Below are 27,869 nucleotides of genomic sequence, written 5' to 3' on the forward strand. Positions count from 1 at the left end.
GCCCATCGCGGACGCGCGAGCTGACGTGTACGAGAAAGAAGGATACGAGCTACGCTCGGAAACGGAGACGCACAAGAATTAATGGCGCCCGAACATTCGTTAGGGTGACCTACAAAATAAATTACAAACGGCATGAAGCTACCGATACGTCGCTGCAATAGGCGGTGAGTCTGGCGAAGGAATTTCTCAACTATGCCGACACTTTCCAATTAGCGCCGCAGCGACACCGTGTGGCGTGAATGAGAGCGGAGAGCCGTCGAAGTTTTCTGCCTGGGGCGCAGTCCGGATTAAATTATTTCGCTCTGCAGATGGCACTAGTCTGCATGATGCCGCAACCTGTGCTAACGAGATGCAGCCCACTTACTAGGAAAAAGAAAGTAATAATAAAGAAAAACCTTCTCTGCACCGTCAACAGCGCTGAACTGAATAACAGCACGTTAAGGGCGAGTGGGCTCCTTTGCTCATTTGACCGAGTAGCCGTGTTTACATGAATGCGACAGCTAGCGCATCGCATCGCAACCGGTTCCAAACGCATCGCATTCATGTAAACAGGGGTAATGCGCTAGGAAAGTGCATCGCATTAATGCGCCAAGCAGGGCTGGGTTTAGAGGAGTAAGTCGACTTACCCCTCTCCACCACCCCTTACCACCACCACGCTAGAGATGATGCGCTAAATGTAAACGCTGTCGCATCGCATTACCGTGAGGCGCTACTAAATGCGATGCGATACGATGCGCTACTGTCGCCTTCATGTAAGCGCGTTGCGGGACACCCGTGAGCAGCGGCATGAAACGTTTACCAAGGTAGTATTGGGGAAGCGCGAGAACAGAAGCTGGCGCGCAAAACCATCTGTCACACTGCCTGCGCCGGACGGGCACGCGCTATCCAAGATTTGACGAATCAACTTTCTCCTATAACGCCTGCGCAGGTTCAGCGCGAAGGCGATGATAAGCTCATTTTGAGTCGGCCCAGAGCGGTGATTGGCTAGTTGTAAAGAACTATCTTACCGAACAGCCCAGTGTGAACATAGGCGGTCGCAAGCTAAGGGAGTTCCAGCAGCTATGCTAAATACGACAAATACGATACTTATGGCGGATCCGACTGTAGACTGAACACGGCTTAACAGGCTGGCCTTTCAGGGGCTGGCACAACACTTGTAATGGAGGTCCCGTTGCGCGGGCCACTCCCATAGGCCATAAGAGGGTATCTGGGCGCTTGGCAGGACAAGGGGAAGGGTGTCCAAGCAGAGCGTGATCTTTGCCGTTTTTTATGCGCCAGCGGACTTGATTCGCGCTTGTAAAGCAAGCCACTGTGCCTGTAGATAAGTATTTCATATGCCTTCTCCCACATCGTCCCCCATCACGATTTTCTTTCTTCTCTCCTTCCCCAGTGCAGAGTAGCAGGCCAGATTTGAATTATTCCGGTCAACCTCTCTGCCTTTTCCTTTCAATAAATCCATCTATCTATCTATCTGCCCCGACCAACATTTTTAATAGAGAGTTTTAGCTTACCGCGATCCGCCACCGTGATCCGCCACCGCGCGTTCCACTGCGCATGCCCAGATCCCTTGACACCGATAGATGGCGCCACATACTGGATGTCGGTAGGGTGGATGTCGGCGCGTAGACCTGCCGCGTTGGGACCAATCAGTTTGTGCGCCCTGCCCACACGCAGTAGAGGGTCACGGTGGTGGATCGCGGAACACGGTAAGCTAAATCTCTCTAATGGCCAAAAAAGTTTTCGCCCCCACCAGCCGTCGCACTGTTGCATGTCACACTTAGCGCCGTTATGTGGCGCACAGTTAGGCCAACGCTGGACGCTGACTTGAGCCACGTGAGACGATCTTACCGTAGGCGGTGGGCGAGGGCGGCTGTTCGTCGACGTACGCGATGGGCGGAGGCGAGTGCAGTGGCTGGTGGACGGGGGTGGTGCAGGTGGAGGAAGACGAAGACGAAGAGTGGCGCCGACCCCCGACGGAGGACGAAGAGGAGCCGCCGTTGGTGTCCGGCACCACGGGCGGTGCCACCTTCTTGATGGTGCTCGACCGCAGGGTGCCATTGCGCTGCAGGCCGCCCACTGCGGAGACAAGAAACGAAGACGCACACATCAGGACATCATTCCGCGCAACTCCCTAGTCCATTCATCTGCGAAATGTTAGAATATGGGCCAAAAAGCAAGCTTTGGCCAGCTCTGCTGGTTCCACGGTCGACAAAAGCACAGCGCCAAACACCGGTTTCATGTTACAGAGGCATAGCCGAAGGCAGCTTTAAGAAAACGAATGCAGAGTCGCGTTTTGCGGTGCAAAGGAGAACGCAGGAAAAATAAAAACAAGATATTGTGAAATCAGTGTAGATACTAGTGTTAAACGTCAGGTCAGTATACTAATACATAAATAAGCGTGTCTTCGTAACATGTGGCACCACTTTAAACTCTCGAATATTCGGACACCACCGAAGTTCGGCTTATAATCCGCGTAGTCAGGGTTCACGTGGATCCCGTGTATATACGTCACAACTTCAGAGGGGTGTGTGTGTGTGAAGAATAGCTCTTCATTAGTTTCAGCAGATTTGAACACTCGAGATTATAGCAATACGGACTGGCCCGAAATCGAAACTCTCTGGGTTCAACACCAGGGGCACAGGAGCAAGCACTACCCACGCTGGGAAACCTACGACTACCCGGCGTCTCCAGGAACGGAACCCAGCAGCTCCCGCATTCGATGCGCGCATGCTCTATTACAAGCTGCAACGATAAGTCTCACCATAACCGACCGCTGAGGAACAACCGTGTAACTAACTGACAGCAGTGACCGCACAAAGTTGAGCCCAGCCGAATCGAGACTACAGCCAAGTAACGAACAAACACCTCCCCCCCCCCCCCCCCTGAGTCAACGGCGAATATAATGAACGAGCGGAGATATTACGCAGAACGGCGAATCGATAGCAAGCTCGAAACGACCGAAGATGGCGATACCAGGGAGAGACAAGCGATGGCCAGGAAAAGGGATATAGGTGGCCGACCATGGCACAAATCGAGCGAGTGGATACAAGCGCAACGAGAAACAAGCGATGCCACCAACACGCTGAGTAGCGAATGAGATAAATCGCGAATGCACGACTCCCAGCGGGAACTCCACAGAGTGTCGATAAGGACGTTTTCGATAGAAGGAGACGCAAAAGGAAGCGGCCGAGCAGGAGACGAATGGACGAGGGCCACACACGCGCGCGCTGAAACGATAGCACAAGCATAAAACAGCGGCGGAGATAGCTGGAAAAAAGAACCCCGGGTAAGACAATCGGGGCAGTCACCACGGGCAGCAGCTATAGCTGGGCACAGTGACACAGATGACAGCCAGATTGGGAGCGCGATAACCATCGCCCGGAGGAGCGTCCCACGGCGGCGTCTCCGCAGAAGCGAAGGTCAGCGCGCTTGAAAGAGCACCGCTGCGACCGATATTACAGGCACCCCCGCCAAAGGGGTCGCGCGGGTGGTGAAAAAGGTCGAACCGCGCCACTCGAACACAGTTAGGTATACATCATGCCACTAGGAGCGAAGACACACACCTCGTGTACACCTTGCGTCAACGACAGCCGCATCGAGCGGACAATGATCGAGAAAGGGTTTCCCCGATGCCAGCGCCTCCACCTTTAGGTTTGGACCCAAGCCAGTCTATTGCGCGAGATCTGCGCAGCACGCAAGTGAAGCGTCAGAATTTCTGCCCGAAATATTGTTCCTCCGCTGCGCAGCTATGCTGGACAACACTGTAGCGTAATCAGCCTAAACGAGGCCTTGCGGAAAAACTGTGTCAAGGTAAGGGCATGTATACAAAATGGAAACATCACTCACTAACGGCGAATTCCGGTCGGCGATTCGGACCGCTCTCTGAACTCGCGAAGAAGCAAGATGGTCCAATGAGTAAAGGGACCCCACCGTCGCGGTTAAATGAAAATTCGAGATATTGAAATGATGATTGAAACATCACCCCGCTTTGAGTTGCAAAAAACCCAGCTCCTGCCAACCGAATTTAATTCGCCATGGGCTGTGTATATACATATACGGCTTGATATGTAGCCAGAGATGGACAACGACGCTGTGTACCGGGGCGATATATGATCCTACCTACGTGTCCAAGTCTTGCATGCCATGTTTGTAAACTTGCCGTCAAGTAAATGGTATTTTTATCGAAGGCGAAGGCGCAGCGCTCGGCACACAACGCTTCTTTGGGCTGCGCGCTTCACATTCCAGTGGTATAGTTGGGAGCTATAACGCACCGCTTAGGTTCTTAATTTCCCTCTATACTTTCGTACTCTCAGCGCAGATAAAGTTTCCGACTAATATAATGCTCCGAAGCAAGCCGTTGTGGATTGGATACTTTCGACCAAGACTGTACACGATCCTTCGCAGTCTCCCAGCACGCACACACTTAATAGCGTTTTTTGTATTTCGTTAAGGCGAAAGCCTTACTGGTCACCTTTGCGAAAACGTGTCCGCAAAACGTAGGAGCAAAATTTAGGTCATGAATGCGTATGCAATGACAAGTGATATATAAATGACATGTAATGCCTAGTCATGCCATATGTGAGTCATTATTTTAGTAATTAGTCATGAGGGACCAATGCTGTACACGATCCTTCACAGTCTCAAGCCCGCAAATACTCAACGGCGACTTTTTTAAGGCGAAAGCCTTACTTGGTCATGTTTGCGAAAACGTGTCCACAAAACGTAGGAGCAAATTTTAAGTCATGAATGCGTATACAATGACAAGTGATATATAAATGACATGTAATGCCTAGTCATGCCATATGTGAGTCATTATTTTAGTAATTAGTCATGAGGGACCAATGCTGTACACGATCCTTCACAGTATCCCAAGCCCGCAAATACTCAACGGCGACTTTTTTAAGGCGAAAGCCTTACTTGGTCATGTTTGCGAAAACGTGTCCACAAAACGTAGGAGCAAAATTTAAGTCATGAATGCGTATGCAATGACAAGTGATATATAAATGACATGTAATGCCTAGTCATGCCATATGTGAGTCATTATTTTAGTAATTAGTCATGAGGGACCAATGCTGTACACGATCCTTCACAGTCTCTCAAGCCCGCAAATACTCAACGGCGACTTTTTTAAGGCGAAAGCCTTACTTGGTCATGTTTGCGAAAACGTGTCCACAAAACGTAGGGGCAAAATTTAAGTCATGAATGCGTATGCAATGACAAGTGATATATAAATGACATGTAATGCCTAGTCATGCCATATGTGAGTCATTATTTTAGTAATTAGTCATGAGGGACCAATGCTGTACACGATCCTTCACAGTCTCTCAAGCCCGCAAATACTCAACGGCGACTTTTTTAAGGCGAAAGCCTTACTTGGTCATGTTTGCGAAAACGTGTCCACAAAACGTAGGAGCAAAATTTAAGTCATGAATGCGTATGCAATGACAAGTGATATATAAATGACATGTAATGCCTAGTCATGCCATATGTGAGTCATTATTTTAGTAATTAGTCATGAGGGAGCAATGCTGTACACGGTCCTTCACAGTTTCTCAAGCCCGCAAATAGTCAACGGCGACTTTTTTAAGGCGAAAGCCTTACTTGGTTATGTTTGCGAAAACTTGTCCGCAAAACGTGGAAGCAGAACATGGAAGCGAATATCAACGTGTGATGTGACGTCAAATCAAGATGAGGCTGATAGTCATGCGTATGCAATAACAAGTGGTATATAAGTGTCATGTCATATGAGACATTATGGTCTAGTCATGAGTCATAATCCCTTGTCATTTGTCACTCAGATTGGAGATACAATGTGCATTACTATAGAGTCCGTGACTAGTGTCTACAGTCATGACACGAAAGGCTGGGTCATGACACTCAAAAGTGCTGAGATATGACATTCTAGGAGCAACTAAAGAGCTGCAACGCAAATACTTTCGCATATTTACTATGCAAACATATGCAGTGCTCTCAATGTTTTTTTTTTTTTTGGGGGGGGGGGGGGGGGTTCGTACAAGCGCCACAGGCTGACGCCGGGATATGGAAATCGTGCAACCTCTACAGCGCGATCCAAGCTCCTCGGCCCCCCAGCACGCAGCGCCAGAGGGAGTCAGCGTTCAGCCTCGAAGGCTTATGTGCCAGAGGACTATCGAGTAGGGGCCGATGTCCGTATGTGGGCTATCGGGGACGACCACTGCCTCTCGACGAGGACACGGCAGGTATCGGTCGCCGCTTCATGCCTCGCCGCACGAGCGACCCCCTCTCTCCCTCTATCTTGATGCATGACCACATTTATATGCGCTGCCACCGCATCGCATTCATATAAGGTCCTGCGAAGACAGATGGGGTGGCGATGGTCACGTGCGACGTTACGTAATGGGCCCAGTTTGAAAAACCGGTGCAAAAAGAAGTGGCAGCCTGAAGAAGTGCACGTGACCCCCGTAGGCGTGATCGGCGTGATCTCGGCGAGGTGGAGCCGCCGCTCGAGGTTATCGCTAACACGGAGAGAGAGCATTGTTTATACGCGCTGCCAGGCGAAGTTTTCGCCCTGCTGCTGTTCGCTAGAGCTACCTTCGCCATGTTGTTGCCCCTATATATTTTTGTTGTCGCTTACCTTCCTCCGTGCAGTTTGAAAGTGAGCACCGGAGGAAAACGGTGCCTCGTTCGGCGGACCACCCTTCCGCCCATGGCACATTGATTCCATAATTCCGTAGCCTCAAGCGAAGTCAAGTGACCACAGCGAACATCTTAGCGCCAAAAAACCCTATCGACCGTATAGTATATATGTATATATGGCGGCCGCGTGGAAATTCGTTTAGTTGGCGGAGAGATGGCTATCACTGACCTCCTCTAAGTGGCACGGGCAGAGGCACATTATTTTCCATTGTTGCAAAAGCAATACTACGCCAGGTTTCTGCCCGTCGCGTAGTTCGTGGCCGCAGTCACGAATGACCTTGAACAGACGTGAAGAAGAACGCTCGGTCACCCGCAGCTATTGCTCTCGCTCCATATTCGGTTCAGCAGCGTTGAACCCTTCATTTTATTTTTCGGTGCCCTCACCATACTACAGGTCACTGACCTATAGCTCCTTCAGACATGTCCACGTTTTGGCACAATTAAAAAGCGTATTTGCCACAATTTACTCTTTTCAGAACATGCCAGCTATGCGGAAATGGCGAACTAGTTGCCGCAAAATATCTCCGCAACCGCCACATCACCCCAGCGCGTGCCGATGAAAAATCGGGCACCTCCGAAACTCAAAGACGCCGAAGAACCATACAGGTTCTCGCGGGAGGGAGGGACGGATACCGAAAACCGGCCGCGGCGGGGCCTCGACGTGATGGCCAGATATTGAGCGCCAGATTCGCAGCTGGCCAGATAACGGCTGACACAATGCCCAGGCCGGCCGGACAAACAGGAAACGTAGTCGTCGTCTCCGGGCTGCCGCATCTCCCTGCCGGTGTGAGCTCCGCGCCGCGAGCACAGGCGTCCTACATCCGCCAATCACGGCCCGACGGGAAAAAGAAAAGCAAACGGTACCTCGAAGCCATCAAAAGGGCGGACGTGCACGGAAATTAGGGGCAGCCGAGCGCAGTAGCAGCAGCAGCAGCAGCAGTCCCAATCACGCCGACGGATTATGAGACGGGGGTGAATGAGGAGCAGTATGCATCTGTTGCTGTTCCACGATCAGAGACTATACACGTCTCGTCCACGAAGATGGCGCACCGAAAAGTTGTCACGCCCCGACATATCCGATGCCGAAGCGGAAAGGAAAACTAGGACCCGCGGCACAATCTGGAGACAATGGAAAGCACAGACGCGAAGACAAAGCCGCGCAGCAGACGATGGAAAGGGGCGCGACCAAACTAGCAGCCACCACAAGGCGTATACAAGCCCTTGGAAGTGGACAAGGCCTACTGCGCTTTGCACATCAAGGCTGTGCTTATACAGGAGGCGACCGGCGTATGCACGCGTATTTATACAAATGCGTTCCGCGCGTGTGCACACGCGGATGCAGACGACTCCGGGCGAAGTTCCTCCGGCATGTGGACACCAGCGACACACACGGCAAAGAATCTGAGGCTCAGTCTCCCTTTGCGTCCGCCTCGACGATAAGCTCGAGAGAGAGAGAGAGACCCAAGCTGCGCTGTGAGCAATTAAAGCTCCCCAAAAGAACGCACTGCTGTGACAATTTACAGCTGGTCTATAAACGTAGCCACACAAAAATCAACATGCGAGTAAGTCGGAAACAAGTGGCACAACTTAAATCGACAAACTACCACAGTATATTTAATTACTGGGCACTTAAATTACAGAAATGCGTGCACTAAAGCAGTATTTACAGCAAAGTGCGCCAAAGAACAAAGGAACCGCTGGAGAATCGCCATTTCCCGAGCCACAAAGTTTACGCCCACGACGTTCACTCAGAAAGGCCCGAAGCTTTCAAGCGCCAGCAGGTTTTTTTTTTTTTTTTCTTTCGAAACACAATGGCACAAAGGCGATTTCAGCTAGCTCTGCGCTGCACCGTTTTAGTCGTAGACTGAGCCGTAACGTCGCACGATTTGCCACAAGCAACAAAAGACACGCTCGCGCTTTTCGGGACGCGTCAGACTAAGCGCGAACGTCAGACTAAGCGGAACACGCCCCGGCGGTCGTGAGCATCGAGAGTGCCGTGCCGATCTTGCTGCCTTTTTAGCTTATTTTCTGCGAGCCCCGGGAGACGACGCCTGTCCGCCGAGTCGGAAGCCAACAAGGAGGAAGTCGTCCACGACGCACGTCAGAACGTGAGCCTGTCCGGAGAAAGTGACGGCCGCTGTGCTATAGTATACGCGCACAGGCGGAACTAACCAGTTCGACCACTCTTCGTTTCTCTTTCTCTAACCTTTACGGCTGGATTATAGTTAAGAGCACGGCCAAGTAAGCAGAAACTGCAGACCACTTTGTGGATATTCTCACAGCTATATCGGGACAGACACGAAAAGCAGGCTTCTCACCAGTCGAGTGCCTGTCGTTCGAGCCGGCCTGGAAAGCGGTAAGAAAGTCTGGTGGTGGTGGTGGTGAAAAACTTTATGTTGGGAGCCTTAAGTGATTACATCCTAATGACGGGTCGGCTCTTGGCTACGTGTTATGGCCGGAAGCTGGTGCTTCTCGGCGACTCCCAAAGCCCAGTCCGTCAGCCGCTTTTGAACGGCCGGGTCAGAGCTGGACACCGCAGCCTCCCATCGCTCGAGGTCGGAGAGTTACCAAGTGGCTGGAGGGTGGAATTCTGAGCATTTGATCATATGTTCAACGTTTTTTTTTTTTTTTTCGTTTTTTATTTTTTTAGCCCGCTCTGTGGCGCTCAGGTTTGGGCTGCTCTAAAGCCCCTGGCTGCTCCCCACAATCCACCTGATGACCCAAATGCAGTGCCAACTATTGAGTGATGGGAGGCTGCCCTACCCAGCTCTTGACTAGAGGCCCAACGGGCCCTCGTGACACGCGCGCGGATAGCTGCGGCAGCCGCTGGAGTCCCAGACTAGGGACGCCACCTGCATATCCCCTCCCTTATCTCTGCTCAATAAAGGTTTTCAGTCAGTTTACGCAGCCCAACGCCGCTGACGACCGCCTTCGCCTTTATCGCAAAGGGCTCGCAACTTTGCCGTGTAGCTCCGTGTGAGCCGCCTTTGGAGCAAAGAACCTTAATTCTGAAGGCCTTACAAATGCCCGTGTGACAGGGGTATAACTGTATCATGGTGTCAAGCAATGTTGAAAAGAAAGTAAAAAAGAAAAAGAAAGAAATGTCTTCAGACAAACGGAATAAGGATGTGCTTGAGATCACCAATTCTCAGCACGCCGCGTTGTGGTGCGAGCGTTTTTCCCAGCGCCCCCCCCCCCCCCCCCCCTCCTATTCTGAACAGGAAACTGGTACATGCGGTGATTCAGCGGCCATGGCACTGAACTACTGTGCATCAAACAGGCTGCGAGCTCGACACACGACCACGGCATCCCCATTCAGGCGAAGCATATAAACTCGCTTGCAGCGACGGTCTCGCGGACCGCGATCAAACTCCGGCCACCTCCAACTCCGGCACCCAGGTGGCCGGAGTTAATCCGAATGTTCTCATTTCAGGTGCATCTCTAAGGTCCGGGACACAGTACCAAAGAGTGTAAGCGTGAAATTTATCCACAGCTTTTTTCTTGGAGGTTTTACCTCTATCCGAACGCACAGAGGTCCAGAACTCAGTGCTATACACATCTGCCTGCGTAAACCCTAGCGGAAAAACCGTATGAGTCACAATTACCTCATACAGATTTCTCATAAAAGCTCATACTAACCTGATACAAATCTCATACAATCTCACATATTTCCCATACGTTGAATGATATCTGTATGAGATTATATGAGAATTATAAGAGCTTAGTATGAGAAATCTGTATGAGGTTATTGTGACTCATTGAGTTTTTTCGCTTTTCGCTACGGAAGTGCGCTCGAAACAGAGAAAAGTGTGTTCCGAGACTTCAGCAGCTGATATTACTTGGTATATCAGCATATATCAGCACAAACTCCGAGCGAATTAGATATCGGAGGCTGAAAAGCAATCCTGTTCAGTGGAGGAAAGCAACGCAAGTTGTCGCTAGTGGCTCTCACCTCACGTTATTCAACCTAAGCAAGTGCGCCCGGCGGCTCTCGGCTTCCTCGCCATGGCACGCGAATGGTCACACTGTTATCTCTGCCCTGCTTAAGATTAGACGCACTCACTGGCGAGGAGTGATACACACACCTGGGGCGCAAAGTGCGGCTCCGATAAGGGGTGGGTCGCTCAGCCAGCGGGCCTCCGCTCGCTCCTCGACGCCAAGGTCGACGACATCGTCATCATACCTTCCGACCTCCCGCCTGTGTCCGCCGAGATAAGGGCTCAGCGATACGAGCCATCGTCTTTGAGAAGAAAATAAAAGGATATGAAGTGAAGCAGGTCGCCCGATTATGTTGACGTGGCACTTGGAAGAGAATACAGTGCTTGCGAGTCCCTGCAAGAAGTCCTCTGGACTCAAAGGAGATGCACACGTTTCCAGCGGCCTTCTGGGTTGACGTGTTCCTTGCAGAGTAGGAAACGTGCGCAGCAGTTTCACTCGTGGGGCAATTCGTCAAAAGAAAAGTAGACAAAGGGCATGTGTATTATATTGAAGCGGTGATTGCAGTGCAAAGCAACACTCCGCGTCTGCCAAGGTCCAAGACCAGTACGCCCAAACCATAAAGTTGGTCCGAATACACAGCCACTTTTCTTTGAGGAAACTGCTGGTACGTTGAATTTTTAATGTTATAGCTAACGCCCTTTAACGGAATCAGATTGTAACCAGAGTTCGGTAATCACACTGCTTCATACTATTCGAAGCCCAAGTAACGCTAGCGAATTTTCGCTTCAAAAAGAACCGCTATTTAGCGAGTCCCTTCCCTGTAGTTTTTCTTTACTGCTCAGCCTTCACACTCTGTCTCGCTCTCCCCCGCCCGCTCTTGGTGAGAACCTCGGTGGCGAAGGGTTGGCTGAAGAGCATGGCAATATAAAAAAAAAAAAAAAAAAAAAAAAAAAAAAACACTATCTACCCCCCCGAGCGTGCAGAGAGGTTCCATTTACGCCAGATACCGGAGACGGGCCGGCGGATGACGTCACACGGACCGAAGTGCGGCACAGACGACAGCAGTATACGTACGATCCCTCACACCCACCCCCCTCCAAACGCTATGGTGGCGTGGCAACGCTGTTTTCTTTTTTCCCTATTTCCCGAGCAACCGAAAAAGCACTCGAGCAGCTGTTCTTACTACGCGGCGTCCGTCCGTATATGTTGCATGCAGCATCATAGGAGACGAGCGAGAAACGAGTGAATTTAGTGCAGCTTTACGCAATCTATAATACAATGCTGAAAGCCGCCATCTCGGATATAAATGTGCGAACATCGATTGTGGACGCACGGACGTTTAAAATGGTTGGCACATGCAAGATTTACGCGTGTGGTGCAACCCGTACGTAGTACATGGGGCGACGCCGAGGAAAGCGGAACCGTATGCTGCAGGGCAGACTGAAAGGCGAACAAAGGAACTTGTTAGAAACGCGCGCTTTTCCAAGTTTGGCACTTTCAGGGGAACAACGTTACAAAACAAAACAACAAAACTGCCTCTATCCGCTCTCCTTCATATTTTCCAGCAGCCAAGCCCCTGCGAGCCTGGAAACAGGACGAAGGTTATTTTTTCTGGCATTGGTAGCCGGTGACAAGGGAATTACGGACAATACAGTACAGCAGTAAACTGACGTTTTCCAGTGATGGAGGTATCAAGCAAACCAAATATTCGGCCACCTATACGAGGCAGATTTAAGAATACAATACGATTGCGGCTCACTCGTTAGCGTCGAGCTCGGGGATTGACAAAAAAAAAAAAAAAAAACATGCAAAAACGATAGTGCCAAGCGCTTTCTAAAAATGAAAAAAAAAAAAAAAAAAGAAAAGTGACGAGGAAAACGACTAGAGGTAGCAGAGAGATGTGTCCCACTGGGGATCTTGTCCTCCCCGTCCAGTGCCGTCGCAGTTCATCAGCTGCACGCAACTAGCTCTGCCGCAGCGCGCAGATGAAGGGCGCCGGCCGACGCCAAGCCCACGCAACTACGACACGCGCTGAAAGCCAAAGCTGCGCGAAGAGCTTCCGGTTTACGCACACTCCCCGCCGAAGTGCGTCGAACCAACGGCGCGAAAAAAAAGGTCGGCAACGACGTACGTAGCTGAGCACACATCCTGCGGAAGAGACGCGTCACAGCGTGGGAGACGTCGCCGAAAAAAAAAAAAAAAAAAAAAGAATGAAGGCTTTTATCCCAGCCCGTACGCGACAATCGCTTAGGGTTTCAAGTACAAACGCTGCGACACTTTGCACCTTGTTCTCTGCGGGCAACGACTTCGGCGGGGCGGTACGTAGCGAAGTTCCTTTCGCACGAAGCCAACGTAAACAGCTAGCCTCTTGGATACATCTCGGTCACAATTCCCGCACTACGTTTTGTGTATTAGAGGCTGCGTACGCGACGTCACCAACAGAAGCAGCGTTACCGGGGTCACTCCCCCGACGGTTCCCAGGATCTCGGATTGCATGCACTTCCAGCAAGGGCGCATCGCACGGCTCACAAGATAAACACATGAGCCAGCCCATGGTAACATACGGACACTATCCTAGGCATTCGTACCGAAAACTGCGCGCCAAGGCCTCCGCATCAGTGGCGTCAGGTCAGAAATTACACTATGGTGTTCGCCTCAGCCACACTCCAGAGAGGCCATGTGTACTTTCGTGGTAATGTGTACTTTCTTAACCGAAGGACAAGCGTTTTTCCACACCATTGGAGCTGTGACAACAGCATCCACTCCCTTCTCCCTCTCCCAATCAACCCTGCTTGAATTCTAACCGAAGTATCCCCTAATCTCATCTACCAAACTGACCCCAACCAATCTCGCCTGAACCTATAACTTTCTAACCGCACGGAATAAAGAAAGTACATCCTATATAAAGGAACTCTTGTGGTTAGCAAGATCCTCTAGGTATAGACTCTGGTAGTCCTTTTTCCCTAAGAAAGCCCGTTCGAAGAGCCCCTTTTTGCACTAAAGTACTAGCATGATGAATTGATAAAAAGAAAAAAAAAAGTTTAAAACTGCCAAAAGCCACCAGTACAACCTTGAATTAAACGATTAAGTTACCCCCCCCCCTCCAATTTCATTCATTAAAATGGGAGGGGGGGGGGGGGGTAACTTTACTCCTGTCATATAGCTTTTCATCAAAAAATTAATCACTGCAGTTCCACTTTCAAGAAGAGCGATTGAGCTCTCCTCGCTACCGTTTCGGCGCCGGTTATTTATTACGGTGAGAAGCAAGATTCCGACGCCAGACTTGGCCCGGAGGAGGAAAAGAGAGAAGGAGACCCCGCCACTTCTATAGAATTGGATTCCGCTACAGTTAGGGAAGAAAAGATGAAAGAATCCAACTCACGACTCGAGCGGGCTGATAAAGGAAGAATCGGTAGATAGAGAAATAAAAATTGCCCCAGTGCAACGAGACTATAAGCTCCGCTCGCCCTTTCAAAGTAATCCCTGCTGCAGCCTTCATTAATGAGCAGGGATTCCCAGCAGCTTATTATACTACAAGAGCGATGCAATCGGGAGAGTGGTAGCTCTGCTGCTTATTTATCACACACGCCTTGCTATCTCCTGCTAAATAAAAAGCAATTGTGCAAAGACACTCATAAACCTCCCCGGCAAGCAAGGCAGAGAGGTCGCACTGAAGAGCATACACTGAAGAGACGCACTGCCTTTTCCGAGCGTGTGCTCTGACCGAAGAGAAGCGCAAAGTGCAAAAATTGCCTCACTGCGCTGTTTGGGACAGAAACAAGTGGATGGCGATGAAAAGGCGACGCGCGAGATGAAACAGCTCGAGAATCTTGAGGATAGTGACTACAGCATACTGATCATGGGAGGGCTGAGGGACTCGTTACGACATAGATTTGAAGGAAACCAGCAGTCACCGAAACGAAGTAGGAACGTGTAGGGGTATTTTCTTTCTTTTTTTTTTTAATCTGCGTTTTCATGAATGAGAAATTAACAGTGTAATCATCATTTCACCCCGAAGGAAAACCGACTGAAAGCAGAAGAGAAAAATTAGAAGGGTTCAAAGCTGCTGAGCCGAGTATGGAGAGAAAGGATTAGCTGCGGGTGACCGAGCATTCTTCTTCATCCTCTTCTTCTTCTGTTAGGAACAGCGCCGGCTCGGGGACCACGGACAGAGAGGGACCACGGACACGAGCGTAGTATTGCTGTCGCAATAAAATAAAAAAAAAAGGGGGGGGGGGGGCTGATAAATACGGTTTCTGCGGCACAGCGCGTCGTAGTAGCATTAATGGTTGCCCTCCGGGCTGAGCCGCCGCTGCAGCGGGTCTAGACCGCGTGATTGACGTGATCCTATCCCCCGATCGCCTTGTTGCGCGTCATTCTCTACTCTTTCAATCCCATACAGCAATCACACGAGTACGCAATGAGTGAGGCTAGTGAGTTCGTTTCCACGTGCTAAAAAAAAGAATGGTGCTTCTCTTTCTAATCCTGGGCGCTGGTCTCTCGGCAGCCAGGAGATAAGAGGCGGGCCAGAAAGCGATTACGTCCTCAAATTACCCCGTTCAAGAAGTCAAATAATCGTCGACGTGAAGGGCAAGAAGATCACTTTGAACTAGGCCGCTCTATTCATTCATTCGCTGGTGCATCCCCATCAACGCCATTTTGTTTTTTGTTTCTTTATAGCACACGTTCCACTTTTTATTGTTCTGGAGAACTCGTTGCGTTAAGTCAGGCTCATGGTAGTGGGTTTTTTTTTTTCGAGCGCCGTCCGTTAGCTAGGGGCGCTTCCCACACGTCGAGGGCCTGTTTGGAGGTCGCGCGAGTCGTTAATTGCGGGAAAACTCGTCCCCGCGCGCAAGCTCTTCGACCGCGACGGCGCTTTCGCTCCAGATAACGTTTGGTCCGTTGTGCATCGCGAAGTTCACTACTGCAGGCTGAACGAGTACGTAGCACGCTGATAAAAGCGCTACGCAAACTTTCTCGAAAGACAACGGTTTTTAAGTCGCTTTTTGGTGGTCATGACTCATATGAGGCAGCGATTATTCTATCGGGTCACGGCGGCTCCTGTTTACGGCCCTTGAACGTCCGAGACATAAATATGTGCAAAACGCTTTATGCGGCCCCACAAGCAGCATCACGGCGGCTCCTGTTTACGGCCCTTGAACTTTCGTTGTTCTACTTGAAATTAAAAAGCTTTAACCTGAAGGCTATGGTACAGTAAGGCATGGGACTAGACGGGAGGGCGCGGTGCAGTTATGGCATGGCATATGATACGGTATGGTACGGTGACACGGAATGCTTAGCCTGAGGCCTCCGAAGCGGCACACGATCTAAACAAAATTGCAGCCGATGAAGCTAAGTAGGTCAAATGCGAGGTATGCGCGCCAGCACGTCGCATCTCGTTTCGTTTTCGGTTTGACGGGATTTCGTATAACGCCAGGCGCAGGACGGAATGCACAGGGCTGAGCTGCTTTGCCCTGCACTGGGCGAGCTTGCGAGCTAGCGTGTGCAACACAAGGACGCCGCGCTTTTGACGCCTGGGCGCTCGTCCAAACGCGCTGGGCGACAGCGAGAGCCACGTCCTTCCACGATTTGCATGATAGTCCGATACCTTTTTTTTTTTTTACCTTTTATTATTCCTCTCAGAATATGACGTAAAAAAAATGTCCGATACCAGGAGACGACGGCAGAGAGACGCCGCAAGGGGCCCTACGTGGCGTCTCTTATCGCGAGTGATACGCGGAACTTTTCACTTCGCCCGCCGCCAAAACAAAGGAAGCTCAGCAGCTGGACTTGGTGCTGTGCGGATAAAAAAAAAAAAAAATAGCCAGCAAGCAAGCTTCTCACGCAGACCCACCTCTGCACCTACAAGGGAGAGGCGCATGCATAGGCTTTAACATTGTGCAGTAGCCACGACAATGCGCGCTCCCACGACTATTCCAACAGATATGAGCACTCGAACAGCCTTATCGCGGATCCTCTATACCGTCGCCGAGGCCGCGTGGCCAATAAATATGCCGCTTCTATCCCGTCGCATCTTATCAACTATGCCCTGTTCTCAGCGTTCGGCCGTGTTTCCTACCAGCCGTCTGCTGCTATACGTGTACTATGAATGAAAATTTACCTATCGCTATTAACTTCCGCGATTACGTTGAACCAGGCTATGACGTCGCTCATCTTCCCGGTCGACCTGCCCTGCCTTTGTGCTAACGTACCGGGTCATCCACTTCTAGCCATAACACGGTTGGAGATAAGCGTCCGACGCAAGCACATATCCAAACAAATCGGTATAACCACAGAGGGGAACGCCTTGAATGCAGTGACCGTGTTACAGCTAGAAGTGGACGACCCTGTACATCGTAACGCATCTCGATGACTGTCCAACAGGTACTGGGATCATAACCCAGCACCTCCACCACTTGTAAGCTGGGCAACAAAGCTTTATTTATTGTCACTACTGACAACAATGGCGTCGAAGATCGATCACACCGAACGAAGGTTGATGATGACCATTCACAAATGAAGATGAAGCTTACGAAGTTCACGAAAAGTGCTCGCAATATATGTGACCTCTTCCCGCAACAAGCCACCCTCCTGCAACAGCATCTTCGGCCACAATTGTGAAACCCAAGTTCCCCGCACCTGCAGGCTGCTCGATTAGAACTGCGAAAACTCGTTCCTCACGATAAATGAGAAATATAGAGATTTAGCATACCGTGATCCGCGATCCGCCACCGTGACCCTCTACCGCTCGTGGGCGGGCTGATTGATTCCAATGAGGCAGGTCTATGTGCCGACATCCAGTATGTGGCGCCATCTATCGGCATCAAATTGATCTGGGCATGCGCAGTGGAACGCGCGGTGGCGGATCACGGTAGCGGATCGCGGATCACGGTAAGCTAAATCTCTCTAATATCAGCCTTTGAGGCTCGAATGCGGTTTTCATACGCGTTAGGAATCCCAAGCTAAAGGAAATCAAAAGGCAGCGAAAAAGAAACGCGCAGCAAATAAAGCCCTTAGCTCGCGAAAATCGCCACCTCGTGACTGAAGCCGACGGAAAAGGTACGAAGGTTGTTCGCGAGCGCACACACATAGTGGCGGAGGCCCGGAGACCACACGTTCTCCCGTCCCCTCAGACCTTCTAGCGTCCCTCAAGCCCACCCTCAAAGGTCGCCGCAGCGGCGCGGGCAGCGAACCGCGACAAAACAGCCGGCACGCTGACAGCGAGTCTCGGGATTCCACCGCGCCGTCTGCTGGCACTGGTTGCGCGCCAGGCACTTCCTTCCGTTTACTTGTGCATCCCAAAACGCCACCCGCAGCGGTTACAATGTTACTCGGACTCTCCGATTAGCATTCAGCCGACGACCACTCCCCAGATAGCAGCAGCTAGGCCGCCACCTGTCGAGCGCATTGGGCAGCTTTCCGGTTCGATATTGCTGCGGATAAGTTTCAAGCCTAGCGGGAGGCGAAGCTTGGGTTCCTTGAATGCAAAGTGAGCAAGATGGGAAAAAGCACAGCGCCGTCGCCGCTTTCGCAACGAGCGCTGAGCCGAGCGAGCTGCGCCACGTCGCGGCAGCGGATAGTGTTCTCCGAGTGCTCAGAACGATATGGATAGATGCAGGTACACCTGCACGCACTCTCACAGGAGCCGACTTGTGAGGAGGAAAGAAAATGCACTTTCTCGTGATTGAGAGTAAACGCAAGCATGAAATGCCTTCTTGCATATACATAGCCACTAGAATGTCGGTAACCTGAGTTATTTCTCTGACCCACACAAATTAAGAAGAAGAAATGGGCATGGGCAGGACATGTAGTGCGAAGAGAGGATAACCGATGGTCGCTTAGGGTAACAACTGGATTCCAAGGGAAGGGAAGCGTAGCAGGGGGCGGCAGAAAGTTAGGTGGGTGGATGAGATTAAGAAGTTCGCAGGGGTCAAGTGGATGCAGCTAGCACAGAATCGGGTTAATTGGAGAAATATGGGAGAGGCCTTCGCCCTGCTGTGGGTATAGTCAGGCAGATGATGATGATTATGATGATGATGATGATGATGATATACATAGCTCATTCTAGAGAATGAACCTGGCTGCAAGGTCCCGGTCGTCTCGGCCGAACAAAACCATCCGTTCGCACCGTCGCTCGAGCGGCCGAGTGCAACGCCAACGGACCTTCCGCCGCACTCACTGTTTACTAAGGGCTCCGCGCTGCACCAAGGGATGTCAGAGCAGCTTAGAGAATCATGCGTGGGCTGCATTTATCCGCATCCCTTCCACTACGGCGTTCATCATAGTATCGCTTCGGGCAGTTAGTAAACCCCGTAATTTATCATAACCGTAGCTTACAAGGAGGAGGAAGATGAGGAGGAGGAAAGGCAGGGATGTTAACCGGTAAAAGAAACCGGTTTGCTATCCTGCACTGAGGGATGTAACTTCCAAAATTGGGCAGTGCCCACGCGGCTAAGTGATACCTGCCACTGAGCAGGCGCGAAAGTCCTCGAGCCCGCACCATACTCGGTCTCCTCTACAAAACAGGAGTTGCTATTTCACTGCACCGTGAATACAGCGAGCAGCTGGGTCCCCTCGCACCCCTTACAATTTCAACCGAGTCGAACGGTATATGACAAGGGTTTTCAGGACGCAATCCGGGCATAGGACTGCTGTTACTGTAGCATTTTGGCATTATAGGGTATTTACGTTTCCTCTAATCCTGAAACGATGCATGGCTCGTCCCTTTTTATTTTCTTACTAGTGACATGGTTCTTATGCACTGCGCAACCAGCACAAAAGGGAATGGCGCTGCCGACATAATTTAGGATCTCAATCCATGCACTTTACGCTTCAGCAACAAAAAGAAATGTTAAAGTTGTACCAAGCGTAAATCAAGACAGAAACGAAATGTCTCGGCACAGGTGAAGAAGTAAGCCTGGACGGACGGCTGTAACCCGCCCCGAGGGAATACAAACGAGTCCCTATAATTCACAGAAAGAGCGCGAGGTTTGTGTTAGTGCATTCCGATTGGTATCGGGAAGAAAGCCCAGGCAGCGGCCCATCACAAACGTTTTCCCCTGCACGCGTCATGTATCGAGCGATCGCAACGCGAAACAATAATACGTGAACACAAAAACCGGAGGAACATAGCGCAAGACCGGAGATGGTGCTGAGGCGCACTGCCTTGCATACTGCATGTCTTGCCTCCCGGAGTTTTCGTGTTCGCCCTTCACGTGCTGAAATTGTTACACTGACCAACTGACCGAAACTGCCCTGTGTTCGCCTGCCACGTCTTCTTCCGAGTGACCTTCGTCCCTTTACGCTGTTTCAACAACGAGGGTGAAGTGGTGGAGGGTGAAGGTACACACCACGTTCTGCTTCCAGGATGTGCGCATACCTGCAAACGGAGGGCAAACAAGGCCGCGTCGTCGCGACAGAGGTCAAAAGCTCGTGGTCCGCGGGCGTCCCTCCTCCCTCACTTCCCTCACACCCCCTCTCGTCCTCGCTGTTCTCCCTAGGCGTTCGTCTAGCACGGCGCGACGGTGTTGCACGCTGCGGCTCGTCCATCACAACTTCATCACACGTCAAAGGCGGCCGAAGGGGAGAACGCACTCGCATCGCAGTCGTGCAGTGGTACATGTGCGGCCACAAACCGACCGTGACGAACGTCAACATCGTCCTTGTGGCAAACAGAGGGGAAGAGTCTAGGCGAAGGCACTACTGCTGTACCCTCATATCCCACCTGGAGCTGCCAGTCGGCCGACTATGGGGGCACGCTCGCCATAAGACAATGGAGAACGCAAAGCCGGCGGCATCTGCGGAGGGAGACATGGGCCACGCCTATTTTATCGGGGATTGTTCATAAGCAAACATCACCCCCCCCCCCTTTTTTTTTTCATCCGCCGAAGAACGAAGCGACAGAAGGTACGCCGAGTCCGAGCCATGGCAACACCCTCTTGACCATGTGTTGGCCAAGGCCGAGCCCAACGGCGGGGACGCAGGCGTCAGTCACAAAGTAATGATGGTAACGACGGGTCTTGTGCGAACGTCTTTTTTTTTTTAATCAGCAGTATGTGCTGTTTTTAAGGGCCGACGTAATAAAGATGTACAGTACGGTCCACTGTTAAAAGGAACGTACAATCGCACGAAACACAGACTTCGCAAAGCGCTGCCGCCGAAAACTGGCGACAAGTGACAGCACCGTGTGCATGCTGGAGAGGAGCAGCCAGTGGTGGTGACTACGCGGCAGAGCTTCGCAAAGCGTTGCAGCCACTCGCTGTCATGTTCCCTTTAAACGTGGACCGTACTGCACAACGTTATTATAAGCGTTCCGACGACCCAATAAAGAGATACAGTGAACCCGCGACCATTTGGAAACCGCTATGGCTATGGAAAATGATCCAGACATGAAGTCCGCGTTGGCACTTCCTTTCAAACTTCGTTCACGCAGCTTGCTTGGCTGAGAGCTCGACAGGTACTGTTCGATATGCTGAAGTGACCGGGCGCCTCGCTGGGAGTGAACGGAAAGATAAAAAAGGACCGGTACTTACAAATCCAAGTTTCGGGAAAAAGATCACAGGAAAAAAAAAATAGCCTTTTGCGACACACAAGCATAAGGACCCTCCAGCCAATGAAGCCGGCCGATTGGCCCGACAACACGGTTACTTCCCTGTAGAGAGGCATTGAAAGTGGCTCCCCCTGGCTTATTACAAACTTACACCGCCTTGGGTGATACCAATTCTTAGGTGGAATATGACCAACCGCAACGTAATGGAATTTTGCTGAGAACATAAGCGAAGAGTTCCATTTATTTATTTATTTATTTATTTATTTATTTATTTATTTATTTATTTATTTATTTATTTATTTATTTATTTATTTATTTATTTCCCATGCCTCAAATGCCGCTGTGAAGGGGTTTTACATGAGGGGTGAGCCTTAGGTGATGCAGATGAGTTTTTCAATGAAGTGCTTGAAGTGGATGTGATTGCAATGACTAACAGCAGTAGCAGGAAGGTCATTCCAGTCCTTTGGTGTCTGTACAAAAAACGAGGAAAGATGGGCTGATGATCGGGCTGAAGGTGAGTATACCATCTTATCATGGCTGAGGCGAGAGGACTGGCGGTGGGCTGGTAGAATGGCAGAGTTTCGAGGGGATTCATAATAGAATTTATGGACGAGGGAGAGGCGGGCGACTTTGCGACGGTGAATAAGGTTGGGGAGGTTAGCTTTTCTTTTGAGTTTGGTAGCACTGGACAGAAGGTAGCGGCAAAGCCCTTCAAAGGGCTTTGCCGCTGCCTTGTTCCGCTGCATCGACGGGAAGTTAAAAAATTTGTTGTGGTTTAACTCTGGTTAACCCTAGTTGAATTGCGACAGCGACGGCGGAAGCTTCTTTTGCCTGCTACATCATTCTCCTATCACGGCCTATCAGTGTAAGCAGCTGCATTATTGGGGACACTTCAGCTCATCCTTTTTGGGTACGACGGGAGAGCGTAAGTTACCAGTCTTTTACTTTTTCTTCTGCTCCTCCTCCTCGGCTGTTCAAGGTCAAGCGTGGCTTCCGCCGGGACCATGCGACGGCTCTAAATCTGGCGCGGTATTGCTATCGCAATAATAACAGACATAATTGTATTATAACCCCCTTGGTCGCATCCGGTTATGACCGGTGTGCATGCGCTGATGAGAAAGGGCACTTCAAAACACACTGCACCGTTCTGAAATGTGGCGGGTAACTCAGCCGATGTACCGCCAGGGGCACAGTCGATTTCATCACACTTTTCACCGAAAAAAAACTCCAGTCTTTACAGCATAGTCGTGGAGGCATTTTACGAATTAGATTAGTGTCACACCCCTCACTTCGGCGACGGGGCCAATCACCTCCTCGATCCTTTCCAGAGGTCATCAGTCAATCCACATTTGCATCTCCTCCGAGTGTGCACCGGCGCAGATTTGCCTCCAAAACCTGAAGCGGGGCGATATTCGCGGGTCGGCACAAAAATGAGCGAGGGAACAGTTCGTTGACCCGCGGCACGATGGCGGAAAGAGGAAGGCGATCAGCACGGTAGGAGACCGCAGAATCTACCACGGCACGACTGAGAACCCACAGAAGGGCTGATGCCGGAGAGCCGGAAACGACGAGACTTCCGAAAACCGAAGGAAGAAAAAAAAAAAAAAAAAAGGAGAAACGAACACGTCGTGCAACACAAGATATCGGCGAACAACGAAGTCGCTACTCACACCCTGCTTCATTATAGAACCGTGCAACGCTGAGCACGCTACACAGATGACGCCAGATATAGTCGCTATAGTTGTATCCATGGCCTGAACACAACCAGCAGCGCGGCTTCTCCTGTATTGGCAAGCTATAATAGGAGGATGGCACTGGTCGATTCGCTTGGCTTGATTCGCGCTTGTGAGGCAATCCACTGTACCTGTAGATATGTATTTCATATGCCTTCTCCCACATCGTCACCCATCATGATCTTCTTTCTTCTCCCCTTCCCCAGTGCAGAGTAGCAGGCCAGAGTTTAATTATTCCGGCCAACCTCTCTGCTTTTCCTTTCAATAAATCCATCTATCTATCGATCGATTGGGAGTCGCAGCTCGCGCCACAACATGGATGGATGGATGAGGAGACAGGCTTTATAAAGCATCCCCTCTGATTCGGGGTGGCGGCTGAACACATATTACGTAACAACTAACGTGCTAGTTTTGGCATGTTGGCAAGACATGACGTCGAAGCGCAGCCCGTTCTCGTGTAATATGCGCGTACTCTACGATGTTATACGTAGCAACATTATGCTTGTATGGCAAAAGGCAAAAGAAATCATCATCACTTGCATTATTTACCCACCATCAGTGAGTCAAATGGAGTGAAGTGCCAGTATCGTAAGCTATTCCTGTCACTGTTCTCTATCTTTCAGGTTTATTAACTTCGTACTTTCGGCTTATTCTAGTTCCTTGCCATTAAAATCTACTTCCCGACTACTGCCCGAAAGCTCAAAGCATATGCTTCTTTAAGAAAGGATTACTATTAAGGATTGGTGCTCATTAACCTCGTACTGTTCTAGCGCATACGAGCGAGGGTCCTCAGCTCATTTGCTAAGCACCCGCTTAGGTTGAACCGATGACTCTGCTATACGCTCCTGAGCGAGCGGCTCTACAGAATGCACTGGCTAGCACACGCCGGCTCCTACGGCAGGCACTGCACGGTTTTTTCGGTTGAAGACAGTGCCGATACACAGCGCACAAGAAGGCACGAAGCCGGCGGCCTACAGCGGCATCGGGGCGAGGAATACACGCAGTTCGTGACCACGCATTTGGGCCACCACAGAGCGTACGGCACCGCACAAACAACACGCGCGCCGAAACCGCGGCGCGTGCATGGTCGGCGCAAACAACTTCCCCATCGAATCCGTGCAATTCTGCTGCGCGTTCGAGCGAGGAGTAGGTTGCAACAACGGGAACGAGAGAAAGTGGGCGTGAGGTATACCGGCAGCGCCGGAGGGAGGGACACCAACAGACAGAGCGGCCCAACAATCGTTCCGCGCCTTCGGATAATAAATACCCCGCGGCTATCAACTGCAGGGTCGGGTAGTTTGTTACTGAAGTGCGATTGGATTGCAGTGGTTGTTGGTATCGGTTAGTTTACACTGCAGCTGGGTATGCAGGTGGTGAGAGGAATCGTTTCGCGGTAGGTGTGACAGTCAGTTTAGTTTGCCATTCCAGTGCTATTATAGTGTGTGTTGGTTGGTGGCGGCAACGCAACTGCTTTGAGTTTGGTTTCCTGCGATTGTTGCTGGCTGCAACTGTACGGAAGCTCAGCGGCCTGTGTGGTGCTCCACGTCAGCACTGCAGTTAACGCCACCAGGACGTGGAGTGCCACTCCCGCAGTACACGCAAAGTATATGCGCCGTGCTAACCATGTTACGTGGTCGTTTAATAAAACAACTTTCGAGCAGAACTTGGCAACGTGACAGCATATCTACAATGGCTAAGAAAGTAATGGCACCAACCACTCCGTAATTAGGCTAGTCGTTACCCACGCGTCCGTTCGAGGTTGTTGTTGTTGTTTTTTTTTTTGTTGTTTTTTTTTGTTTTTTTTTTTGCTGCTGTGTTTTGTTTTCTTTTCTTTTTGTTTGTTTTCGGCAGCAAAGCAAAATGTTGAAGCTGGGGACGGCCGGCGCCTACCTCGGCCGCTAGTACACCCCCCACACGAAGTGACGTGGATTTGGCGATAAAGCAGCGCGTTTCGTGCGTTTATGTGAAAATTCGTTGCCACCGCGTCGCTGTTCAGTCCCCGCCCGTCATCAGGGAAGTAAAGTTGCGCCAATGACTTTTTTTTTTCTTTTTTTTTTATTGCTGAGGCTTCTGAGGCTTCTACAAGAAGTCGTTTTTCACCAAACAGTTTTATAATAATTAACAATATGTAAAAGCCCCCAGTAGCCTTTCTTGTTCCATTACTCTATCCAAGCTGTCAATGAACCCATTCAATGCGCGGCTCGGACGAAGCCAGCGTCGGCAATTCCTTCGCTGAAACAGCGCTTGCAAAACAAAGTTCCCTCACACAAATCAAAAGCTACGCATCCCAAAAACCTTCGGATATTGGCTAGATTCACCAGCTTTTGAAGGACGATGAGCGCAATTTTGTGTTGAATCGAAAACTGAGCGGTAGAAGTACCGCGGCCTTGACCTAATCACGCAATTTCATCGCATACCGCCGTTTCTAATTGTCGCCGCATGCGGTTAGAGCTTAAGCGTTTCTTCTCTGATCTGAAAGCACGGGGCGAAGCCCTCTCTTCGACCTTTTCTCGAAAGAATTCGGCCACATCAAGCGCCAGACGGAAAATTCTCTCCAGTACAAGTCGCTGCACGCAACTTTCCTATTTTATAAGGTAGCTCCGCTACGTTTTCTCGGACTATGTTCCAAACAGCCGAAAGTGCCCTAATCGGCGACGTCAACGCCAGTCCGTAAAAATGCGAGGACGCTAATCACTCCGAAACCCGCACGCAACTTGTCCCTCCCAGCCACGCGCTAGAGCAAGGCTGGCAATGACTCTCCTTGTCTTGTTCGCGAGCGTCACACAGGCAACGACAAACTGCCGCTGTTACGCGGCGCCGCCGACAATTTTCGCGCCCTGAAAGACCCCTCACCCCTCGGCTCTTTACCGCGCGCCCTAAACTGCCAAGAGTCATTATAAGGCAAGCCAGCCACCTCGCGACCAGCTCTATCTCGTATATGGCGTCGTTTACATAAAGGACCTCGGCACTGAACAAGTCGTTCGTCCTCCGCCAGAGGTCGTTTCCAGCGCACCCGCCGCGTCGTCCTCCCTTATCACGTAGTTTCGCCGCCTCGCGCGGAAGCGAAGCCTTCCATCCTGGACGAACTGTCAGTCGCGGTTGCAACCGTCTGCTTTAGGGAAAGAAAAATATACGCACAGGATGGAGAAGAAGGCAGTCAACTTCGAACGGGACGTGTCACCAGGACCGATACCAAGTCGTTGACAAAAGCGTCTCGACCGAAAACAGAAGGAAAAGTTGAAGGAAAAAAAAAAAAAAAGGAACATTGGGAGCTCGATAGGCAGACGACGCACACTTCGGCGAAGCAGACGACCCGGTTCCCATGCGTGTCGCGCGCTGCAGAAGGCACATCGCTGCTCCGCTCGCGCGCGCCGGACGAGCGTTGACATATTCAAGACATGCACGTGGAAATGACAGGACCTTCGGGCAAAGCACAAATCGTGAGAGAACTAAGTAATAAAAGGGGGACTACAGAGCGCGTAATAAGGCGTCTGCAAGCTGCTCTTTCATCGTCGTCAGTAGCTCGAATCGAGCGAGTTGCCTCCCTCCCACTACCCGAATAGTGACCCATCTAACGCAATATATCCTTCTCATCCTTCTCTCATGCATCAACGAATTTATCAGGAGCCGATGGCTACCGAGGGCATCGAAAAAGCACGTTGATTGTGCGCCTGCACAAAAAGAAAAACAAGTAAGCGAACCGACGGCACAACAGCTCCAACTGTATTAAGAAAAAAAGTAAGCAAATAGGGTAGTGAGAAAGCAAATAAAGATGGCGAAGAACTCAAAAAAAAACAAAAAAAAAACGCCAAGATTACATGATGCGCGCCGCCATGCAATCGTCGTCGCAGACGACGGCGACCTCGTTCCGCTGCCAAGCAAAACGCGGTAGCAGACGACGTTGAGCAGACGACGGAGGCCTTTCAATGGCAGCCCGTTGTTGCCCGCATCAGCGGCTGCGAAAAACACCGCATTCTCCGTCGACGGTCGCCGCGGGACTCGCGCGGCCGATCCCATTGAACCTGCAGCAACCGCTAGGTGCTGTAGCGAGGTGGTGGAGTGGGCGGGGTGCCGAGCGCTCAGATGCGCATGCGTGCCCGTACGCGTTTTCCGTGAAATTAGAGCGAGCGGACGGCGATTTTCACGCCGCGCCAGGCGTTCGCCTCAATCTGGGTCGCGCGTACCTCGGCAGGAGGAGGGACGAAGTATATAGCATCCCGTGTTCTTCCTCAATATCGCTCGGGTAATGCCCGCCTCGCGGCCACTCGCGGTGCTGGGCTGGGAACACCCCGGCGCTCGCGAAGTGCGGTTACGTTCAACGGTCACTTGCGGAGGCCTGACGAAAATTGGTTGCAAAGAAAAAAAAAAAAAAAAAGTGTTTGTGGCACGAAGAAAGAGTGCGGTGCTCTTCGCGATTTAGCATTGGTTTGCAACAGCTTAGTCGTATGAACGTGGACTTCAATGAAATCTCTCTTTCCGCCACATTTGGAATGCACCTCTAAAAGATAGAAAGAGTTCGTAACTATTCAGTCCCGAAATCCGAAATTTGTATTACGGAGCAAGCTTCGGCGATCACTCTTATCAATTAACGAAAACTAGAATATATATATTTCGTTAACTAATACAGGTCGCCTCAACTCCTTTTCGATTATGGAAGATATAACAATACGACCAAGTTTCAGAAAGTGTAGTGTAATCCGTCTGCAGATGCTTTCAGAATAAGTGTCCAGTGTGCGAGTACTACTTTAAGTCAATGTTGCGATGATTAAGGCGAGATGTGGAAGTGAAATATGAACTGAGATATATGAACAGACATTTTAGGGCAGTACGAACCCTCGTCCTATTCTGCGCGCGCAATCCCACAAAGTCAACGTGCATCGGGCGAAGCATCACAACGTCGGCTGAAATGATGCATCGCCTGGGCAGAGAAATGGAGCGTCCCCCCGCCTGACACGTTTCCGTTCTCCCCGGAA

The 27,869-nt window shown here is 50.8% G+C and overlaps 1 protein-coding gene across 1 annotated transcript in view; it reads right to left on the bottom strand.

The window, feature by feature from the left end:
* Positions 1-27,869, bottom strand: part of LOC146189672 (caskin-1-like) — a 316,774-nt gene that overhangs the window by 132,117 nt on the left and 156,788 nt on the right. Inside the window, exon 11 of the mRNA XM_084604441.1 lies at positions 1,849-2,076. Within this exon, the coding sequence (XP_084460567.1) occupies positions 1,849-2,076 (228 nt within the window). The remainder of the gene's footprint in view (positions 1-1,848; positions 2,077-27,869) is intronic.

This window comes from Amblyomma maculatum, chromosome 5, assembly GCF_055883805.1.
Source record: "Amblyomma maculatum isolate TAMU_Amacu chromosome 5, ASM5588380v1, whole genome shotgun sequence".
Taxonomy (NCBI): Eukaryota; Metazoa; Arthropoda; class Arachnida; order Ixodida; family Ixodidae; genus Amblyomma; species Amblyomma maculatum.